Source organism: Takifugu rubripes, chromosome 9 (genome assembly GCF_901000725.2).
Source record: "Takifugu rubripes chromosome 9, fTakRub1.2, whole genome shotgun sequence".
NCBI classification, from domain to species: Eukaryota; Metazoa; Chordata; class Actinopteri; order Tetraodontiformes; family Tetraodontidae; genus Takifugu; species Takifugu rubripes.
The window spans coordinates 10,705,715-10,727,775 of record NC_042293.1 but is presented as its reverse complement, the minus strand read 5'-3'; the positions used below and the strand labels follow the sequence as shown (position 1 = coordinate 10,727,775).

At 46.1% G+C, this 22,061-nt stretch overlaps 1 protein-coding gene across 10 annotated transcripts; it reads right to left on the bottom strand.

Moving 5' to 3' along the window:
• Window positions 1-156: 156 nt before the first annotated feature.
• Window positions 157-21,372, bottom strand: ap3b2 (adaptor related protein complex 3 subunit beta 2). 10 transcript variants are annotated; one of them, XM_029841316.1, is made up of 28 exons: window positions 21,105-21,372; window positions 14,512-14,587; window positions 14,275-14,349; window positions 13,870-13,965; window positions 13,576-13,736; window positions 13,332-13,398; window positions 12,894-13,076; window positions 12,394-12,597; window positions 11,824-11,921; window positions 9,822-9,876; window positions 9,669-9,740; window positions 9,381-9,443; window positions 9,103-9,235; window positions 8,425-8,534; window positions 8,175-8,351; window positions 7,872-8,058; window positions 7,598-7,728; window positions 5,294-5,332; window positions 4,569-4,683; window positions 4,142-4,331; window positions 3,752-3,920; window positions 3,550-3,625; window positions 3,349-3,458; window positions 3,008-3,236; window positions 2,660-2,744; window positions 2,381-2,478; window positions 1,257-1,395; window positions 157-1,082 (listed from the first exon to the last, which is right to left on the bottom strand). In XM_029841316.1, exons 1-28 carry the CDS (start codon window positions 21,215-21,217, stop codon window positions 896-898), a joined length of 3,438 nt encoding a protein of 1,145 aa, XP_029697176.1. In that variant the 5' UTR covers window positions 21,218-21,372; the 3' UTR covers window positions 157-895. The 10 variants fall into 10 exon arrangements, with proteins under 10 accessions (XP_029697176.1, XP_029697171.1, XP_029697172.1 ...); XM_029841311.1 differs by lacking the exon at window positions 21,105-21,372 and adding an exon at window positions 16,821-19,369; XM_029841312.1 differs by lacking the exon at window positions 21,105-21,372 and adding an exon at window positions 16,821-19,369 and having other exon boundaries at window positions 7,610-7,728.
• Window positions 21,373-22,061: the final 689 nt, after the last annotated feature.

Here is a 22,061-nt window from a genome sequence, read left to right as displayed (position 1 = left end):
GTCCATAAGTAAAAAACAACCCTAAATTCAGATGAATTTTGGCGAGATCAAAGAAAGTCCAAAGTTTTTATAAAACTACTGCTAATTTGAGAATAATCCAACAGAACATCGCTGTGTTCTGTAATTATGTGTGTTCTGTTAATATTTGAGGAGTCAATAGTTGGTTCTAGCACACACACACATGCCTGCACACAAACACACCACACCCTTCTCACTACAGTACTCAGACATGTTGTCATACGTACAACATTAAAAGTTCACCCTTTCAGGAGCCACCCCCACCCACTTTATGACAAATACTTGGGGCACGACGGTTTGGAAGATGCTAAAATAACCTAATCTGATGTGAATATTACTTTATTCCCGCTCTTCTTCCCCTTTACGTTGAGTAACAGGCGACGGTTTCGTCAGTGCAGCCATCATGCTACATTCAAACCTTTTTACAGTGATAGTCAGGATCATCTACTGGGTTCCTACAGCCGCCACCAAAGCGCCATCGACTCGCCTGCGGGGCTGAAGTCGGGATTATTTGTGGGTTTATTTTCAGTAGTAAATTTGAGGGCTCGTATTTGATCTGAAATTGTTCACATTTATTCCCTTCATTATATTTATGTCTCGTGTTTCTCTGGGTCTCGTGGTTCCTGCTCGGGGCTCCGTGATTGACCTCAGCCTTGCTTCCTTTCATGTTTATGAAACACTTCCAACGCGTCTAACTAAGCAACTTTCTGTGAGATGATGTGAAAACTAGAATTTTAGATGAGGTTTAAAACCACTCGCTGCTGATTGTCAAAAATACCATTTCAATGACTTTACTGACAATCGTCAAAAGAAGCGCAGGAGCTGCTACACAGGTGAGGAGTCGGGCGTGATGGTGTCATCGGGCGGAGGTTGGGAGTCACTGCGTCAAGGCCAGCAGGATGTCTTTCACCAGCATGGTGCCGATGACCATTTTCTCACAGTTGACGGTCAGCTGTGCGGCGCCCTCCTCTTTGGTCGCCACGGTGACCAACACCAGGCTGCTGCTTGTCACCGTCCTGCCTGCGAACCTGTGGACAGGGTGATCAGGAGGAGGGACAGGAGGACTGAGGTCAAAGCAGCAGAAGTCAAGAAGTCACAGAAGCAGAGGTAGAGGGACATGTGTGTCAATCAGCAGGTGGTAAAGACAACATGTCCAACAGTCACATGTTACGTTTCCATGGTAACAACAGTCTGGCTTCGACATTGAGCTGCGGGTCTTTTTTCTGGTCCCCACTCACCTGCACTCTCTGTCCGAACCACAGGGCACTCTGCTGAGGTTGGCAGCCGCGGTCACTCTCTGGACGATGGCGTGCTCGTTACGACACTTGGCGTCCAGCGTGAGCTTCTCCGCGATCTCATTCATTCCCATCAGTTGACCTGCGGCAGAGCGAGGACAGCTGATGGTCACGCTAGGAAGAACCGGACGTGTGTGACGTTTCATCAAAGAGCTCAAAGAGATCCTGAGAATCCGCATTTATGAGCATTATCAGTATTCCTGGGTCCAGTTATCACTCTGATGGTTGGAGAAGAACAAAAACCACCAATAGATGAAATCCAATGATCGAAACGTCGCGATTCTCAGGTTCTAATTTCTTAAAAGCCGACAAACATTCAGACAAATCGAATCATTCAGACAGTGATGATCAGGGCGGCATCACCGGTTATGGTGCTGCCGGGGCAAAGTGAGAGCGGAACCAGAACCAGCGTGTGAGCAGATCCTCTCAGACGGGCAGCTACAGAGGAGAGGAGGGGGGGACGGGGAGGCAGGGAGGGGTTGGAGGGGCGGGCGTGTGTGTGGCTGGTTATAAGACAGGTGGGCGCGCCGATGAGTGGATGAAGCAGATCCGTCACAAGCAACTTACCCGGATGATTCTTTAATAGCTGCTCTACAGAGGGCAAAGATGGAGGGAGGGGGGGTGTGACAAAAGAAAGATTTAATCTAGGTTGGTTAGAACGAACCGGGTCGAAACGGGGGAGGAGCCAAACAGCAGGAAACACGCCGGTTTCTTAATGATGGTTTAATATCACATTATAGTATTCTACTCTCATCAGTGAGAGATCTGAAAGTTTCAAATCACACTGCTGAAACGCTCACGCGTAAACGTCTGTTTCCCTCGTGTTATCATCTTAAATGGGCTTTTAAACATGAGCAATCGACTGTTTTTGATGATAATAATTCAACATTTGTGCAGCAGACAGCAAAAAAGTGAAAATGTTGTTTATTCTTATGCTTTTTTTTTTGCTAATGTTGTTCATAAAGTCTTTGAACAAATGCAACGGGCAACGGCTGACAACAATCATCTCTTAAATATCCACAGCTGGCCGAGGAGGAACCCCGCGGACGGCGCTGCTGGGGACTCACCTTGTTCCTTTTTAAACTCGTTCTCTGTCAGGAAGACGGGCCTCATCAGCTCCCCCACCGGCGGCTGAATCGACACAAAGAATTTCTTGGCGTGAGTGCTGAAAAAGAAAGATGTCGGAGAAGGAGAGGCCATTTAATTCAACTGCTTTATTTCATTTCCCGGAGACGCGTCCCAGCAAGGCGCCATCCTATCCCAACATGGCAACAGCTCCCTGTCTGTTTTCTCTTCTAAATGAAGCTGCGGGGCGCCGAGAGGCTGAGAGACGGAGCCGGGCTCACCACAGCTGGAAGTTTGCCGCTTGCGTCGAGTCGCAGAAATCGATGCCCAGCACAGCCGTGGCCGTCTCGCCCGCAGGCAGCAGCTCTGTCGGCACACAGCGACGGCAAAATCAAAAGAAAGGAATGAAGGGACACCTTTTTAAGCAGCAGCTCTTTGAACTGGGATTAAACCTGTCCACCTCTGTCACCTGCGTTACAGAGTGAGTCACAGCGGCCCAGTTCCATCACAACGGGCCTTCGACTGGAGCCGTGATCAGGTTGTAAAAGCCACAGAACTCTGTAAACTGTCTGGAAAAACTAGGCGACATTAACAGAAGCAGAACCCTCCCCAACCAGAGTATCACTCACCGATCTCTGGAAACTCCTTGACCCTCATCCCTGACTGAAGCTTCACGTCCTCTATGTGCAGGTTCTTGGTGTCGGCGGCGCCGTTGTTGGTGAACTGCATCTGTACCGCCACCATGTTGGCGTCGGGGCTGAAGGGCTGTCGGCTGAAGCAGTAGTCCACCGACAGACCCTCGCCCGTGATGCGGTGCAGCAGCTCGAAGTTCTTCAGCGCGCTGGACGGCGAGATGGTCTGCAGGGTTAAGAAGACCGGACATGACATCGTCATAGCGATGACTTTGTGTTTGTGTTTTGACACGTTTGATCTCTGTAAATGCTACAAGAGGAAAATGTGAAGCATTTACAGCCGGCGAGAGGACGCTGTCGGACAGAGACAGTCCCTCCAGGTCGGTGACGAGGCTGTTGGACAGGAAATTGTTGACGGGTGTGACTTGAGGGGACGGAGCTGGTTCAACTGTCAGGAAGAGAAAGCGTTAGACGGGAAGCCCTCAGGGGTTTCATCCCTCCGTTCTTTACATCCTCTCAGAGTAGAAAACAGTGCTCACAATCATCCAGGTCCAGCAGGGACATTTCTTTCTTCTCCTTCTTGACAGGCTTGGATGAAGGTTTGGCTTCCGCCGCCTGCAGGAAGTTGAGAGAAAACCGATTGACTTAAATTCATTTTTAGGCTAAATTCAGGCTCTAATGTACCAATTTTCCTTCTAATTATCTTGACTCTTTCATATCCGCTCAAGAACTTTTAGCTACCTTCTTTTTCTTTTTGACCTCGGCCTCTGACTCCTCAGATTCCGATGGGCTGCTGTCAGACTCGCTCTCCTCGTCCTCTTCAGAGTTGGACTCAGACTCGCTCTTGGGCTTTTTGCTCTTTTTGCTCTTCCTCTCCTGCTTCCGCTCCTCTTCCTCACTGCTCTGCTCACTGGAACGGAAGGACGACAGGTCCAATAAGGAGCGCACAATTTGTCACCGTATTAAGGAAAATAAGACAATTTCACCGCATATTAACTCGGATTGATTTTTACTAGATAATAATAGAGAAAAGAGTTTTTATCTCTGATGAGAGATAAAAGAAAATCAATTAAATGGATCCACATTCTCACGTTAGACCCTGGAACATCATTAGACGGAAGTGTTTCTAACCTTTCGCTTTCTTGAACCGGCTTCTTTAATTCGTTCTTTTTCTTCTTCTTGCCCTTTTCGTCTTCATCCTCCTCCTCCTCCTCCTCATCATCAGACTCGGAGCCGTCCTCGCTCTCTCCGCTCTCTGATCCCGACCCGCTCTCGTTGCTGCTGCTGCCGCCGCTGTCCGAGCTGCTGGCGGAGTCTGACTCTGAAGGATCAGAGAGGGGAGAATCTCACATGGGCGGCAGGAAAACTGTAGGTTATTTAGATCTTAATCTAAACTCCCTCATCTATTAAAGTGTGAAGCAGATTGGAGACTTTTCATATAATTGCTACAGGAGATCTACCAACCACTGTTAAACTGGAACTGGAACCATCACTGTTGGTAAATTCACACACATTTGTTGCTGAACAATGCTCGACACATCCGGAGCTGCTGACTCACCGCTGTCTGCAGACTCCGTGGGCCCAGACTCGCCCTCCGAGTCAGAGTAAAACGGCTTCTCCACCTTCTTCTCCTTCCTCTTTTCTCGGCTGCTGCACTTGGTCCATTCGGGCACCTGGTAGAGGGAGCAGAAGCGGTCAGCTCCGCGGCGGTGAAGCACCCGGCGAGCAGGAGCGGGAGTGAGGACAGATCACAGTAGCGTGGCCATGAATGCCCCTGCCTGGGTGTGATGCAGGCACTACAAGCCAGCGGTCAGATCTGCGTTACGATCAGTCAGCCAGCGAATAATTTCAGGACTGAGCTCTGGTTTTGTGCAGATAAATGGTTGCGCCAGGTGATGCCTTCATGACCAGTCGCAGAAATGGCTTTGTTTTAATAGAGGGAGCTGTTCCATTTGGAGAAGTGATGCCTTTGAGAAATGGCGCCTACAAACAGGGTCTCTCTGGTACCAAACCCATTTAGCCGTCGGCAAATGAGAGAGGACATCTGCAAACGTTAGCAAGCCTGCTAATGCATGCGACAGCGTGAGAGGACAGCACGCGTGGCCAAAAGAATCACTTCTTTAACGGAAGGCAGCAGGAAAGAGGGCGCTGTGTTTCAGGTAGCCTCGGCTGAGCTGAGCACAGGGGAGCATCTACAGCACATTCGGCAGGGTGTTAGAAAGCACGCGGGTTTTGCCGCTACATGGTTCTGAGGCTGAAGGAGGTGGGCGCTAACTGACTCACGCTTGTTAACGTTGTGACTCTTTCAAGCAGAGCAAAAACCTGGCAGGTGCAGAAAAGGAAAAAAAAAAAGATTTGGATGGAGGTCAGACAAGGAAGGAAAGGTTCTAAAAAAAAGTCAAGAAAGCAAGAGAAACAGGCACAGGAAGGTTACAGGATCTAAAAAAAAACACAGGTGAGAACAGGTTTCTTTTTTTACATCACAGACACAAAATAAACCCCCGAATATCATCATATTTATCTAGCAAAAACATTTATCTGAAGATTACTCTGGCAAAATACAAAAGCCTCCAATATAACTGACTTATACTGTCTGCTAATTGCACATATAGAAAATAAAGATCAGAAATAAAGATCAACAACATGGTAAACATGTCAAGAAAAGAGCGCACATCACAACAGTAGTCTTGACATGGCTGAACATGGACGGAATGATGGGTGGGAGACGAGGTGACACAGCACACAGCAACATTTGTGACACAGCCACAGTCACAAACGAGACAAGCAAGGTGGAAGAAGGAAACTAGAGCAACATCCTCCAGTCAGCAGCCTGTTACTGGACTAACTGGAATTCTCCCCATTTAAAAAATGAGACCAAATGTTGCTTCTGAGCTTGTTTTCATGGTGACAAATGTTCTGTGAAGCTCAAGACTGGAATCCATAATCCTTTACATCCTTTAATCTTCTACCTCTTCGGTTAGACGCTCTCTTTTAAGGAGGAGGAATAATCATCTCGTTCTGCTCGGCAGATCGACAGCCGTCACATTTACGCTCTGCTAATCTGCTCTGACTCAGCGGTTTAGCACCAAGTCTTCAAAACTTATGATGAGCCAAACAGAGACCGCAGAAGAAAAAGAGAGAGCCGCCATCAACCAAACACCACTGCAAGCTCAAACTGTGGGGAGGAGGCACCTCTCGCCAGTCTCCCAGCAAACCCAGCCGCCCCTCGCTGGTGGTTATGACCTCCTGTATCTGTGGAGACGCAGAAGTCTTAAGGAGAAGCAGTGAGGTTGGTATGATCCCCCCATCCTGTGTAGATCTTAATAAACACGGTAAACTGGACATTTATTTCTTTTTACAGTAAGTTAGCATAATTCAGCGTTTAAATTCGGTTTCGAGGTTCTCATCTAGCAACACATTGTCAAGGTTTTCTCCTTAAATTAGAAAATAAGTGAAAATGACATCTATTTTATTATAAATATATGCCTCAACACAAGAAGGCAGCAAAGACGTTGACCCTGAAACTCCAGTTTAATCTTTGGGAACAGGAAAAACTGATTTGGCCACTGGAATACACAGTAACAGCTGCTCGTGTTGGTGCTTTTGCTGGTAAATTTTCAGGTGTCACAGCTGGGAACGATCCTGGCGGATAATGAAATCCGATCGTTGCCAGACCACCAGACAGCAGATGCACTTATGGGATATATTGTCAGGAAATCAATCGTGTGCCGGCTCACGGCTGCTTTCTGATTATGTGAAAATGCAAACTCACCCTGACTACCTTTCTACCTGTTGCCAAGGTAACATTTAGGGCAGGAAATCAAATCACTGCCGAAGTGACACGAATGCTGTGGAGAATGGAGGAGGGTAACGCAACCTGAGGTGGAATTAATCAGCGTCCAAGTTCTTGACGTGAAATGTAGCCACAAAGCAGTCGCTATATTAACAACAACATGAGGGACAAACCGAATCAAGCCTGGAGGCCACTTCATGGATTACCCTCAAGGTTTGATTGGCGTCACATTAGTGTCGCACCAATGGCACATGGAGAGGACGGGAATGAAAAGAGGAGACCGGGATGAAGAATTTGGGTGCTTTCGGAAAATTAAAAATCAATGAGACTTGAAATTGTTTTGCGGCTAACGGCGGAAGCTTCGGAGCAGTTGTAGCTTACTGCTGCACGCCTCCCATGTGCTATAGGCTCAAACGTACGGCACGGATCACTGGGATGGTAGCGAGTGAGCTGCTGCAGAACAGAAACCAGTGCAGCAGAGAGGGCGGTAGAGGAGTTCCACTGCTGGCTGTTCTTAAGCATTCCCAGGAAACCACATTCATGTTTTCTGAGGCCTGGAAGGTGGATGGATGTAACAGATGTCAATGAGCCGTGAGCGAATGACATGGCTGGTGGCTTCAAAGCTATATTGGAGTTAATCTTATAGAGGATGTCAGGCTCTGGTGCCTCTGTCTTGCCCCTCTGAGGCACTGCTCTGGGGCAGGAGCACCCTTCGCTCCCCTCCAACATTTGGGCCCTTGGAGAACCCAGGGAGCCCTTGTGTCTCTGCATGTTACTGTTCCCACTGCACGCACAGACTCCTTCACCTCCACGTTGCGCACGGACGGGTCTGGAGCGGTTTCAGGCCAGTCAGGCAGCTCCTGGTAGCCGCCGGCCTTTGCATTCAGCAGGTGGGACAGTGAACCCAGCTGGAAGTGGTCTCGATCTATCACAAACAAAACAGTGACAAGAATCAGCACCCACGTGCTTTCCTGTTGTTTTAGACCAGCACACGATAAGCTTGGATGTGCGCTCTTGCTAAGGAGCGGTAGCGTCGGCTACGCTGCGAGAGAGAAATGATCGCCGCACCTTTAAACGGAGACTCGAGGACCGGTGCAGGTTTGAGGGCGAGGAACAGCTTTTTAGCGTACTTGCTGAGCGCCCCGCTCTTCTCGGTGGGCACGATGAGCTGGCGGATGAAACGGGCGCGGTCGCGGATGTCGTAGTTTTGATCGTACTTGGCCAAGTTCAGAACATACTGCGTCAACAGTTTGGTCTGTGAAGAGAAGGAACAAAAATGTCCTTCTTGTTCTTGAATTATTTAATAGGAATTAGTAGGAATCAGTTATGAGTGAAGCAGTTTAAATGCTGAGTTGTGTGTTTGAAACCTGCCTGTTTGGAGTTGGTGAGATACAGCTTGGCCGCCAGGTTTATGATTTGGAGCTTCACAATGTCCTCCTCATTGGTGAAAGACTTCGCCATCTTCCTCAGCACATCTGGAGCAATCTTAGGCACGTGCTCGCAGTACTCTCCGATCAGCCACAGGATGCTGGCCCGCGCCATCGGCACCTGCAGTTTGGGAGGGGATGATTCCATGTGCCTCCTGCGGACACAGCGCGGTGGGAGTGCATGAGAACCTCACCTGGATGTTGTCTGTCAGCTTCGCCATGTGCTTGATGATGTCGCTGTGTTTCTCCGGTTGCATCTGCAGCAGTTTCTTAATGACCACCACCGACTCAGCCACAACCAGTTCTGTGGGAGGACACGTACGGAAGCCCGCAGGGGTCAGAAAACTCCGCATTTACCGCGAAACAACATTTTACAACAAAATAAATCAGTAATCTTGGTTAAAGACGACCAAATGGAGTGATTTATTACTTCATAGAGAAACCAGAACTCTAAATCACTAAAACTAAGTAATTTTGAATGCAAACTCAAATATTCACTAAAGAAATGCTCTTTTCTCTGAGTTAATTCTGGTTTTTCAGTGATCTAATTTCTGCAGTGATCCTTCGCCACGCCAGGCCAGAGGGTCTCCAACAGCTTCTTAAAACGACTCTCTGCCCTCTCGCTCTCATCAGCCTCCTTCAACAGCCTCCATCACTCACAGGTTTCTCTCTTCACCGCTGGAATACAGAACTGATGGACTCTAAGTGAACCCGCAGCTGGGAAAAGCTGAGGAACTTCCGATAATTAAACCTCTGCAGAAGCCCCGGGTTGCAGAGTCTGCTTCTTCTCCAGCTGTTACGTAACTGCGAGAAATCCTTCTGAATGATCCTGCGGGGAGGAAGAGGATGGAGGAAAACATACACAGACTCACCGTCCCGGTTGGACAGCAGCTGCACCAGGCCGTTCAGACACGTGTCTCTCACCTCCCCGATGTTGGTGGCGCAGCGGCCGATGGCTTGGATGGTTGCAGCCACAAAGTCTTTATCCATGCTTTTAATGTAGGTCTGCCAGAGAAAAAGATGCTGACTCGGAGCATTTTTTTAAAAAAAAGGACTGTGGCTGGTGACTCCTCCTTTGCCAGCCGGCGCATTTTAATTTCAGGGATTGAGAGAGAATAAAAGTGGTCACATCAACACAGGATCCCAGTACCTGAAACTCCCTGAGAATGGTGGAGATGTTTGTCTCATTGGCCAGATTGGTGAGAACCTCCAGCTGAAAAGACATGAAGAACAGAAACCTAACATGAATAAAACAGCACCTAATCGTGATGCTGTAGTTTATTAAAATGCTGATATGGTGTGAATGGAGCTAACTGATGTGAGAACATTAAAAAACTTCTTTGGTAACATTATTATGTAAAATTCAAACCTGTGCTTTCTACAACACCACGATGGATAAAACGCATCATTGAGTGGGTGCAGACAGTTTCTCAGTTACCTTCAGGACTTTTATCTGAGTCGGGTCTGTGGAGCGGATGTAGAAACTCTTCAGATATGGTTCAAACATCCCCTGTTGCACATAATTACAGGAAGAATGAGGTTTCTAAGCAGCTTTGTCAGAGGCTTTTAAAGTTGGTCCAGTCCAGCTCACCCTTCTCTTGATGGTCATTGTTGCCACATTCTGAAGCACCACAAACTGAACCTCACTGCAGGAAGACAAAGAGAGGAGTGACATCTTCTTCCCTTTAGCTTTCTTCTTATCTAAAGTTGGCTGTTGCGCTCGTGATGGATTTCACAGCATCTTTACACACATTCCGCACGCTGACAGTTGCAACTTTATGCAGCTTTAAAGGCATTTTTCTCATAAAATTGCAAATTGCCAGCGAGTCACGAGCTGCCGATTAGACAAAGAAGCAAAGTCCCACGTACAAGATAAAACCATTGCAGTTAGATCCACGGGATGGAATGAAGCGACGCGAGAGACAACACAGAACACACACACGAGTGTCGGGTGTCCATAAAATGCAAGTTAATTAGCATAATTACATCTAACTTGTTTAGGCAGTTATATAACTTTGATTATAAAACCCTTTGTGACTTTATTATCATTTTTAATAACTATAATTACTTCTTCATAACAATTTAATTAAATTTGTCAGCACTGTATATCTTAATGCTCCATAAGTGATTTATAACCCTTCAACCATGATTCAGTTCTATATTATTACACTCTTTACTACCCTATCTTTATGCACTCTACATGTTTAATAGATTGATTCTGCTGATTCTCATTCTTTTATTCGTGATTTATACAATTGAGTTCTGATTCTGGATCTGTATTCGTTACTTCATGGCCTGGTACCCCATCAAGACTGGAATCATGCGGAAAATGGTGTAAAACTCTCAGCAGCTTTCTTCCTGACATGTATAAGGTCCTGCGGCGGTTGCCATGACAGCTGACTCCATACAGACACTCAGATTTGATGGAGCGCATCGTTCACTACAAGGCTCTTTTGATAAATCCTCCACAGAGAGACGCTGTGCTGCTGCTGCTGTGCTGCTACTGTGCTGTTGCTGCTGTGCTGCTGCTGCTGCTGTGCTGCTGCTGCTGTGCTGCTACTGTGCTGCTGCTGCTGTGCTGCTACTGTGCTGCTACTGTGCTGCTGCTGCTGTGCTGCTACTGTGCTGCTACTGTGCTGCTGCTGCTGCGCTGCTACTGTGCTGCTACTGTGCTGCTGCTGCTGTGCTGCTACTGTGCTGCTACTGTGCTGCTGCTGCTGTGCTGCTACTGTGCTGCTGCTACTGTGCTGCTACTGTGCTGCTGCTACTGTGCTGCTACTGCTGCTGCTGCTGCTGTGCTGCTGCTGCTGCTGTGCTGCTGTGCTACTGCTGCTGCTGCACTGCTGCTGCTGTGCTGCTGCAGCTGCTGCTGCTGTGCTGCTGCAGCTGCTGTGCTACTGCTGCTGCTACTGCTGCTGCTGCTGCTGCTGCACTGCTGCTGCTGTGCTGCTGCAGCTGCTGCTGCTGTGCTGCTGCAGCTGCTGTGCTACTGCTGCTGCTGCTGCTGCTGCTGCTGCTGCTGTGCTGCTGCTGCTGCTGTTGCTGCTGTGCTGCTGCTGCTGCTGTGCTGCTGTGCTGCTGCAGCTGCTGTGCTACTGCTGCTGCTGCTGCTGCTGTTGCTGCTGTGCTGCTGCTGCTGCTGTGCTGCTGCTGCTGCTGCTGCTGTGCTGCTGCTGCTGCTGTGCTGCTGCTGCTGTGCTGCTGCTGAGTGATGGTCTCATTAAATCACACCCACAGCTACAACGCCACCTTATCAATAAGAAACCCACAGTTTTCTGGGCTTAAATCCAAGCGGCCACTTGTGTGCCGTCGTCCCTCCTGGTGTTCGATGCCTTCGTGTTTTTCGCCTCCCTGTTTAATTTCACTTTCTGCTTCAGGGCCGCTCAGATTTATGTTGTTGCCCTTGCCTTGTCATCCTGTAATCATTCTCCTTCCCCTGTGTGGAGCTGTGCTATAGCTTCCCCTCACCCGTTTACTCTCCTGCTTATTCCTTCCTTTTGTGAAACTCATTTTTGCATTTTTCAATTTAAAATACGCACTGAGAGTCAACCAAACCCGGCTGCTTATTTGAAATTATCAGCGCTGCGGCTCACCTGTGGCTCCTCAGCAGACGCACCAGTGCCTTGGCGATCACCCCGACCTCTGCTTTAGGAGCAAGATGGAAATAAAGCTGAGCCACAGCCATCACAACCTGGAATAACAGAAGAGAGCCAGAGGATATAATCCTTAATACATTGGTAGAAATCCGAGGGAGGGGAAAATGTGTTTGAAGGCTAATTATTTTCTAAAGCAACACCAGCGTATCGCAGCACTGATCTTTACATCACAGTCTAAATATAAAACGTGTCAGATTGACACGGCTGATGCGTTAAATATGCAGAGGGGGATCAAAGTAAATGCTGTTTTCTGCTCTTTGTGCAGCTTCAGTCAAGAGATCTTAATAAAAGAAGTTTAACACAATAAACTCAATGTGGTTGAGATGACGGGAGAAAGCTGCTAATCAATGTGTGACTATAAGTTAATTTAAATTTCACTGCGATCATTGTTGAAGGAGAATGTATGTGAGTGTGTGTGTGTGTGTGTGTGTGTGTGTGTGTGTGTGTGTGTGTGTGTGTGTGTGTGTGTGTGTGTGTGCTTCTTCATCCGAAGCACGGTTGACTCACAGCTGCGTTGCGGCTCTGCAGGAGCGGTTTGGTGTTCCTCAGGAGCAGCCTGTGGTCTGGGTCCATCACGTAGGGCTTCCTCTTGGCCATGGCGAGAGCATCGGCCTTCTTCTCTTTCTCTTCTTCGTCCTCGTCCTCGTCTTCGTCTTCTTCCGAGCCGTAGAACTTCTTGTCCCCGCTGCTCCCCTCCTCCAGCAGGGACTCCTGCAGAGACACGGGAGGATTAAGCAGCCTGCTGCCGACACTAGAGGCATTTGCTCTCTGTCAATATCCAACGCAGCATGAAAACTGCTTTCATTTGTTTCTCACACGTGAGAAAATCATCAGATTGGAGATTAAAAAAGGAGAAAATATTGATAGGAAAGGTTCAGTTTGCTACAGTGGCAACAGCAGAACAATATGATTAACCCACAAAATAAGCACCTCAAATAGTTGAACCCAGCAGTTTCCTCCCCAAATCCACAAAGGAGTCTCGGGAACAGTAAAGGGAGGGAACTCACGTTGATGTTGGGGTTGAGGAACTGTGTCCTGGCGTAGCGGGTCAGCATGTTGATGATGACCACCTGCCCCCACTCCTCCACGTCAATCAGCAGGTTGCACAACTTCCTGTAGTTCTTGTGAATCAGGTCAATACGCTCTGGACAAACCTCCTCAAAGGCCATAACCACGCTGCCGGCCACCAACTGCAGCACATTTTTATAGAAACAGCAGGGTTTGTGAGGAGAATACTGTTGCTTAATGATTTAATTAGTAAGGTAGAGATTTTTTACTGGTAGATTTGTCCTAAACCTAAAACAAGCGGAGGAGAAGCCTCAGCGCCATTGAGACCAAAATCCTCCCGGCTCATTGACATGCAGGGCTGTTTTCTTTTATTCATTTATAATTGCGTTTGTAAAACAGAATAAAAAATGTTAATCTCAGTGGTTCAAAAGACGCACCGTGGTCTTGTCAGCGAGGAGCTTCTCGATGACTTCAATCAGCTGGTCCTTCTGTTCTGGATCCAAACTGTGGAGAAAAAGACAAACCACAGGATGGATTTCAAAATAAGAATCTACACGTTTCTCCTCGGGGTAAAACGGAAGATGTGAGCTCAGCGAGTGTGTTCCTGTCACATTTGACAGGCGAGAAATGTGACCTGTTATGTTTGCCCACATCACTGCTGGCTCAGTGCCGGTGTGTCACCTGTAGAGTTTGGGGATCGCATGAGCAGCCGTTTTCCTGACGTACGGAGACATGTCAGACGCGGCCTCTTTGATGGCCAGCATCATTATGGGGACGATTATGGTGACTCTGATGCTGGAGAGGACCCGCAGGGCGCTGGCTCTGATTAGCTGATTAGGATCCTGTAGAAGCACGAGAGTTGTTCCAGAGGGTGAATAAGCAAGATCGCTGTAGCGTTGCCGCTTTATATTAGCCTGTTAGCATACAAGAGACCGCTAACTGGTATGATAAAGGTTCCAAGAAGCATCGCTGCACCTTTAACCCTCGCTGAAATGTGGAAATGGAGAGCAGAGCCAGATCTTGCTGCTCTTCGGCATAACGCACCAAGTAAACATAGACCAGTTTCTTCACCTGCAGGGAGGAGAACAAAGGGGGACAACAGACAAATGTAATCCAATTTAGTAGATTAGTTCAATTATCTTCAGCCGGCTTTATCTGACGCGAAGCGATAAAATAAAGTGATAAAAACCCTTTAAAGGGGAAACGTGAAATTGCAATTTGTTCAGGTTAGATAAATCCCAACCTCATGCGGCTTTCCGAAATCAGAAACAAAACTTCAATGCAGATATAAACTTTAATCACCATAAACTTTAAAATGACCCCAGCTGCAGAAAAAGCAGACAAAACCATCTGGTGGAGTGACGCTGGGCTGATACGAACCTCAATGTTTTTGCAGGCCACGTTTTTCACCACAGCTGGGAAGAGATCTGACGCGTTTTTACCTCTGGCAATCATCTGCATTTAAAAAAAAAATCCAAACATTCATCTCTGAGTAACCAAAAAACGAGGAGAAATGTTTGTCGCAGTTGATCAAACTGCACTCTGTAAAATTTCCTCTCAACCTGCAGCCCTGCCTGCTTAAAAGCTACATCTAAAGTAAACATTATTTATACTCACGGCCACGATTCGCTTCATTGCCTCCAGTTTCAGGGAGTCCTTGTTGCTGTCCAGCATTTCCTTCAAGTCATCGTGCCTGCGGGGGGTAAATACAGCAAATTAGCCCCGTATATATATATACAGTATATATATATATTAAATTCACAGCCAGCCGTGATTATAGAGGTCTCAAACAAGAAACGAAGACCTGTTTTGCTTTCAAAATCCATCAAAGTCAGCAAGGGTGACCCAGAAATTACACACTTTGAAGTGTGTAGTCGAGCTGGTGAAATATGGAAACCTTTGAAACGGCAGCTCATGAAAACAGAATAATTGGAAAGCAGCATATTATGAAAACATGCAGACGTCCCAGAGATATTATGTAGATTTCAGCAGGAATGTTTCAACATCAACTATATATATTTACTCTGTATTTAAATATATATATATATATATATATATATATATATATATATGTGTGTGTGTGTGTGTGTGTGTGTGCGTAAATATCTATATATGTGGATGGATGGATGGATGGATGGATGGATGGATGGATGGATGGATGGATGGATGGATGGATGGATGGATGGATAGATAGATAGATAGATAGATAGATAGATAGATAGATAGATAGATAGATAGATAGATAGATAGATAGATAGATAGATAGATAGATAGATAGATAGATAGATAGATAGATAGATGCACACTGCTCATACGCTGTAAACTAGTTCTCACATTTGATTACAGAGCAGATCGGCTCCCACACTGAAAACAGGTTCTGTGTTTGAAAGGATCTTGAATAACCTCCCTCCCTTAATACAAACAAACACAAAGAGCCACGCAGGTCAGCTCTGTCGCTGGGAAGAACCAGCCGGCTGCAACGGTCAGACAGAGGGGAGAAGCCTGTCATGTCTGTCAGGGTCACCCACAGCAAACTTTGAACTGATGCTACGGAATCAAGCGTCAACTTGGAGACATGAGAAGAAACGGTGGGTTGTGGTCGGCAAGGTGAGGGAACTGCAATACAGCTGCACATTTCCCATCAGCTGGTTTCCAAGGCAACAAAGGATGCAATAAATTGGAGTTCAGTGATTTCCTGGTTTCCCGTGGTGCCTTTGTTGTATATGACCGGTTTCCCAGGAGGGACCGAAGGTCTAAGCTGAGTAAACAGAGAAATCTGCCTACAAGACAACAAATTCCTGATTTGTAGCACTCAAGCATCTTATTAACACACCAAGACAACGCAAAAGCGGGACAATTCTTGCATAAAAGCAGATTTCATTGCATTATCATTTGATGGGGTTGGGGTTGGATTCTCTGCTAAAGTAGGAAGGAGCATCAGTGTGTAGGTGAGCAAAGTTCACACACCGTCACGCACTTCAGAGCCAGAATTGATCAGATGAGCGTCGCATGAAATCTGCCAGACTATAAAACGTTGCTGTTTGTGAGGGTGGGCTATTTTTAGACGTGAGCAGATGTCTTTTAACTATATGGTCGGCTTCCCAAACGAATGAAAAGTAAGACGGGAGGTCGATGAGAAAGCCTGAGAGGACGGTCCTGTGGATTCACCCTGCACGGTGGAAGTGTGACGGCGAGGCCGGACTGTGACCAAAACTGTGGAAATATCAACCTTTCTATCACGGAGTAGCCATCCCATTACCTCCTCCATCCAAAGGTATCCGATGCTAATTATTCCTTTCTCACCGCAGTTTTCCGTTCTCCAGAACATCTCATCACAAGTTTATGGTGCAGGAACTAAAGAGACTAAATAATCAACGTTTTGCTCCTCGATGCTGCAGCCCGACGCTCCTCTAACCTTCAGAGAACTTCAGAGGGACCATCATCTAAAACGGTCAATCTACTCCGCCACAGGTTCTCGAATTTCTTTGGAATTTCTTTTTCCCCGTCCTCGTGAACAGCGGCTGAATTGGCAAACAGCTCTGAATTATTTAACCCGCCGTGTTCAGGTTACGTCGCATCAGAGCTACGAGATCAGCAGGACTCTGGAAAAGTCTGCACTGAAGTGTTGCTCCGTGGGGAAACTTCAGGGTCGGAGCGCTGTGAGACAGCAGCGACCTCCAGACAGATGCAGGAAAGTGTTTTTGCATGAATAAAATGAGAAAACTGAAGATGTGGAGCATCTAAAGAGTTGGACTGTTGACATTTCCTCCATTTCTGGGGCGCATATTTCCTATTTTGAGTTTAGAAAGTGATAATTATGGCTGTAGATTCTTGTCATCAGATAAACTACATCTGGTTTCTGTTAGTTAAGTTAAAAAGATTCCCTCTCATCAGTTTGTGGTCTGGATTATTCTGGTTTATCCTACCGTAACGGTTGGCTCTGGGAGCTACTGCCACCTCTGCCCGATTCCTCCAGCGGTGCTTGTTCCTCGGGGTCTGCACCACCTGTGCCGCCGCCCCCGGTGCCTCCTGAGCGGAGGTGGCGTAGCTCGTCGGGCTGCAGGGCGCTGTACCAGGCCTGCTGCCCGTTGTCAGGGGTCAGCACGGGGCTCTTGTCCTCCTCCTGGCCCTGCACCTGACTCTGCACCGTCTTCACCATGTTCACCGCGTTCACCGGCAGCTGCAGCAGCTTTTGCATCGGAGTCATATTCGAAACTTGCTCTGAACAAACAACCTGTAGATTTTGAGCACCGATAGTCCTTCGCCCGACCCCCCCTTATCGTCCCAAGAGCAGCCTGACAGGTGCTTTAATCCCCTTTGTTGAGCACCCCCAACATTTCTGGCAGCAACGATGGAACAAACCTCTCCGTTAACGCTCTCATGCACGCAGGAAGACTTCTCCAGGGTGATGAGCTTGATGCTGTAATCTAAATCCAGCAGAGGTGCAGCGTGCTGTAGAGGTCTTTCCTGCTCCACCAGTGCACGTCCAGTGAGGCAGCAAACACCAGCTGCTACGTTAATGGATGCTCGGCAGAGAGGGGCGTTTTATTTGCGATGGAGCCTCTCCGCTCGCAGCTCCTCCCTCTGCTCCCGCTGCTGCAGCAGCTTCTCCCTCCGTCCGCCTCTATGAATACTGCATGTCCACATAGCCAACAATGACACAGCCTCTCCCATCTTTTGCCACGTTATCACCTCCCCCCGCACCGCCACGACCGCCGCTCGTCACCGCCGCCCCGCCTATTCACATTAGCGAGCAGAAGTGCTGGTAATGAGCGGACTTATGCTCACTCTGACTCTGTCACGACGATCTCACCAGCATCAGCAGAACGCCTTCGCACCAACCGGTCAAACCTTTTCTGATCTTCTTTAATGATTCTCGCTCTCGTCTCCCTCATTAGGTCTCAAAATCCCTCTAATGAATTTTTAAAAGCCTGTGAGGACTTTCTTCTTCTTACATGACTCAGCTTTCTTGGCGATGTCGTGATGAGCTCTCTCCCCCCCGCTCTCTGTTTCCGTTTGACTCCAATAAAAATAACTACCTTTCAAGTGACTTTCACATTTCAATAACAGCTCAGCGAAGATCTGATTTTTTACAGTTCTAAAAATCCTGTTTGAGTAGAACACCAGCTAAAAACACTTTTTCGTCCATCTTGTGCAAAAAACAACAAACAAAGCTACAGCATTGGCCATAAATCACACTGGTGGTGATAAAAACAAGTGCGCAGGGTCGGCAAGAAATGAAAGGATGCTTTAAATTTAGGGAAAAAAGCTGAGTTTGTTCCTACAGAAATCCACTCAGGAAGCTTTTTAAATGACTTAATGTCTTGTTTTTCAGGACACGCTCTGAAGAAATCCAATTAGCTCACAGTAAACATCATTTACTCACTCCAAACAATAAAACCCGTATCAGACGGAGTCTTTCATTAAACATTAAAGGCTCCAGTGTCAAGACAGTAAAAGCATTTGAAATGTATAGTTCAACACATCACATTCTGTAACTGGAGAACAGGTAGAATAATGCAAAATATAAAAAGAGAATCCTTGAATTTTCATGAATGAATACTTCAACACTGGCATCTAAATCATGCTTCACCCTTAATTAGGCAAAAAAAAAGAGTACAGTTGGTTTGAGCTGTTTGAAAATATGGTAATTTGCCTTCATGGAGTTGGAGATAGAAGCTCGTGCAGCTGATTAAAACAGTGCAGCTAGCCTGACGCTTTGATTTACATCGATGTTTGTCTGGATTGATCAAAGAAAACATTGCTAATATTGATTGTTAACACCGAACAGACGTAGACAATTTCTAGCACTGAAAACTGAGTGAATGCAACTGTGTTAAACTTACTAGACAGAAACCACATTAATGCTTTAATAATTAGACTGAAGAAGAGCGCACCAGCCATATCTCAAAACATGATTGTTCTGACCACATGAGCGATGTCTAGTGACGATGGTGTCAGCCCTGTCAGCAACGTTCACAGAAAACAGCCTCCTCTACTGCAGGTGACCCTGGCGACAACCCAAGTGCAAAAGCTACCATTTCCTTCTTTTCAAATGAAGTTAGAATCTAATCTCGAGCATTCAAAGATAAAGATTCACCAAAAAGCTTCAACGCCAGCACTTTTTCGTGTATTCTACAGCTCACAGGCCCAGTTTACCAATGACATCATTCATCAGTAAATCACGGGCGCCCTCTGCTGGTGGATCACTAATAGTGACGCTTTTAGAATAAATCAGTGATTCACAGGATACTAACACAGTACTTTTCATTGGGATGTGAGTATGTAGTGTATGTTTCTCCCTCTTAGATGCTGGGTATAAAACAAATCAGGATTCACTATATCCGAGATGGATACAAACTTGAATCAGCATATAGGACAACACTCAATGTCCATAGTAACACTGACTCGACGTGACAATACAAATACAATACTTACCTTTCAAATAGCTAATATGCAATTGATATTTTTATGTCAATCGTGCTCATTTTTCTCCAGGGAAGTCTTATTTTCAACATTCTGTATGTAAGCCAATAATTTGCATGTTCGATAAAGTTGTTGTTACTTCTTTTAACGTGAAATAGTGGGACAACGGAGAAAATGATCCTTGAGCGTCCGCTGCAGTCTACAGGACTTTACTCCACAATCACTGAAGCTGTAGTCCAGCCATAGACATATATTCATCCTTTAAACTGTAAACTTACCAGTTACTATTAATATTCCAAGTTTGTGATAACTATTAAACCATTCAAATGAGCTCTTCGACGCCTTAGATGCCATTAGGTTAACATACTCTAGAAGGGCTATATTTTTCTTTATAAGGTTTTTTATTATTATTCTATGTTTTTATGTATAATATCCATTTTAACATTGATTGAAAGAAGTTTTAAAAATACTTCTGAAGGTTTAATTGAAGCAGAAACATTCATCTCATGATTCATTAAAGGTTAATGTTGAGCAGCCTTAAAATAATTGCTTAAATGGTTTTTGGATTTGTTCGAGCAGCAAGTGGCAGTTTGTGGTTTTGCAGCTCTTTTCTGAAGCATGCTCACTTATTTTATTATTATTATTATTTAATTATGGAATTTTTAGACAATAAATATTCTCTGTTTTGTTTTCAATGACTGGGGTGTGACAACAAAACGTTTGACCTTATTTTGATTTTGTTTCCCCTTGTGCCTCCGAAAATACTTGGATTCCTTCAAGATGAATATAACTTTTATTTACATTTTGGATATATGTCAACATTTTCTCCTTCACATAGACGACAGACCTCTTTGTGGTTCTTCCTCCCATAGCCCAAAAACATGCACATTAAATTGACAGGAGACGATGAAGTGGCGCTATGTTGTGAGTGTGTTAGTGAATGGTGTGTGTCCTGGTACACACTGCTGTCCTGTCCAGCCCTGTTCTTGCACAGACTGCTGAGACAGACCCCGGGATCCTGTTGTCTTGATTAAGAAAATGTGGTGGTAAACATTAAGCTTGTGCAGCAATATGTCACACAATCTTTAGAACGACGTAACTGGCAAAGGATTGTTTGAACAGATGACCTCAACACTTGTACCGGCTTCTCTTGGCTCTCCTCACTTGTTTAAACAAACACAGCTAGCAGGTGCATCACTGCACGTTCAGATATTGTGTCATTTCTGCAAAGGAAATGCAAGTGATAGCTTTTTTTAAACAGCATCACACGTGTTCCTTTAAGTCGTTATATGTTTGTAGTGTATGTGCCTCCATGCATGCATGCATGACGATATCCAGGTGTGTTCAGCCCAAAGGTTGTCTGCCTACTTCCTCCCAACTGGTGCCGTCTATTTGCTGCCGCGCTGTCCAGCAGAGGTGGTGCTGAACAGCTCGGCGCCGAGGCCTGACATCGTTTCCAACGGGTATTTCACGACTCACCTCCCCGAAATATCCGTAGAAACAACCGCGGAACAGCGAACACACAAACATTGCAACACCGTTATTATTAGCTTATGATGGCGATAAGAGATTCGACATTATTTCAATCACGGGCCTCATCGCAAACAAAGTTTGAGTGTCTTTCTGATGCACCTCATCCAGCACGTTTAAAGCGACCCAAAACCCTCTTTTAACCAAAGAAACGAGTCGAAAGCACCTCTCCTGCCCCCGTCTTGCCTCCCTACAATGCTTAAAAGGGCAAATAAATCCGCCCTCCAGCATCCCGGAGATAGCAGGCTTCGTACCTTTTGTAGTCGGAGGAGAAAATCCCTCCGCTTGCTGGGTCGTGACCATATTCAGGCTCCCCGACGCTGGACGAGCCCCCCTTTTCTTCGTTGAAAGCAGTACTGGACGACATTGCTGCGGTGAATTTGTGTTATGGTTTTGATTTTTCTTTATTTCTCCCTCCACACAGCAGAGATGGAGATTTAGCGCAGAGGACAACAGGATAACAGCTCTTAAAGGCGCACGCACCGCCGTTAGCTGCGACGCTTGTGCAGGAGAACCAGCGGGGGCGGGGCCGACGTCTGTCACGTGACTGCCGGTAGCCGGAAGTAGATGTCTTCCTGCCTTTAAGGTTTAAACTTACCTGTAATTCCTTCGAATCTGTAATTTAATCATGTGTTTTTGCAGTGCATTATGCTGTAAATATTGGCACGTCCCCCTCCGCGGATGCTAGCACAGTGCTCTGCCATGTTTTTAACAGTAGCCCACAAAACAAATCGATTTAAATGCAAAGTTTATTTTATCATTTATAATAACTCACTCAATAAGGGGAAAACAATTTTAGCTATTTTAACAATTAAGATTCGACAGCGACTTTATAAACGCTATATATACCCTCAGCAATTAATCGTTTAACTAAAAATCGAGCAACGATTATTTTTTACTAGGATACACACGGCCACCTAGTGGACACATGTAGTCATAACGTTCTAAATCCATCAGCCATGTTATCCACGATAACATGCATTCGTGCTATGTTAGGTAGCTGTATAACCTTTTTTATATAATAAAATAGAAATTGTCACAGAAATATTGGTTTAGGCTTTTTAAAAATATTTGCAATAATCTTTAAAAGTTGCACCTTGCACACAACAGATGAGCCCATGCAGTGTAGTATTTGGACTATTAATAATAAATCATATAATTTAGCTTCAGATCTTTTAAACCCATTTTACAAGCAAAATAACAGTTCAAAC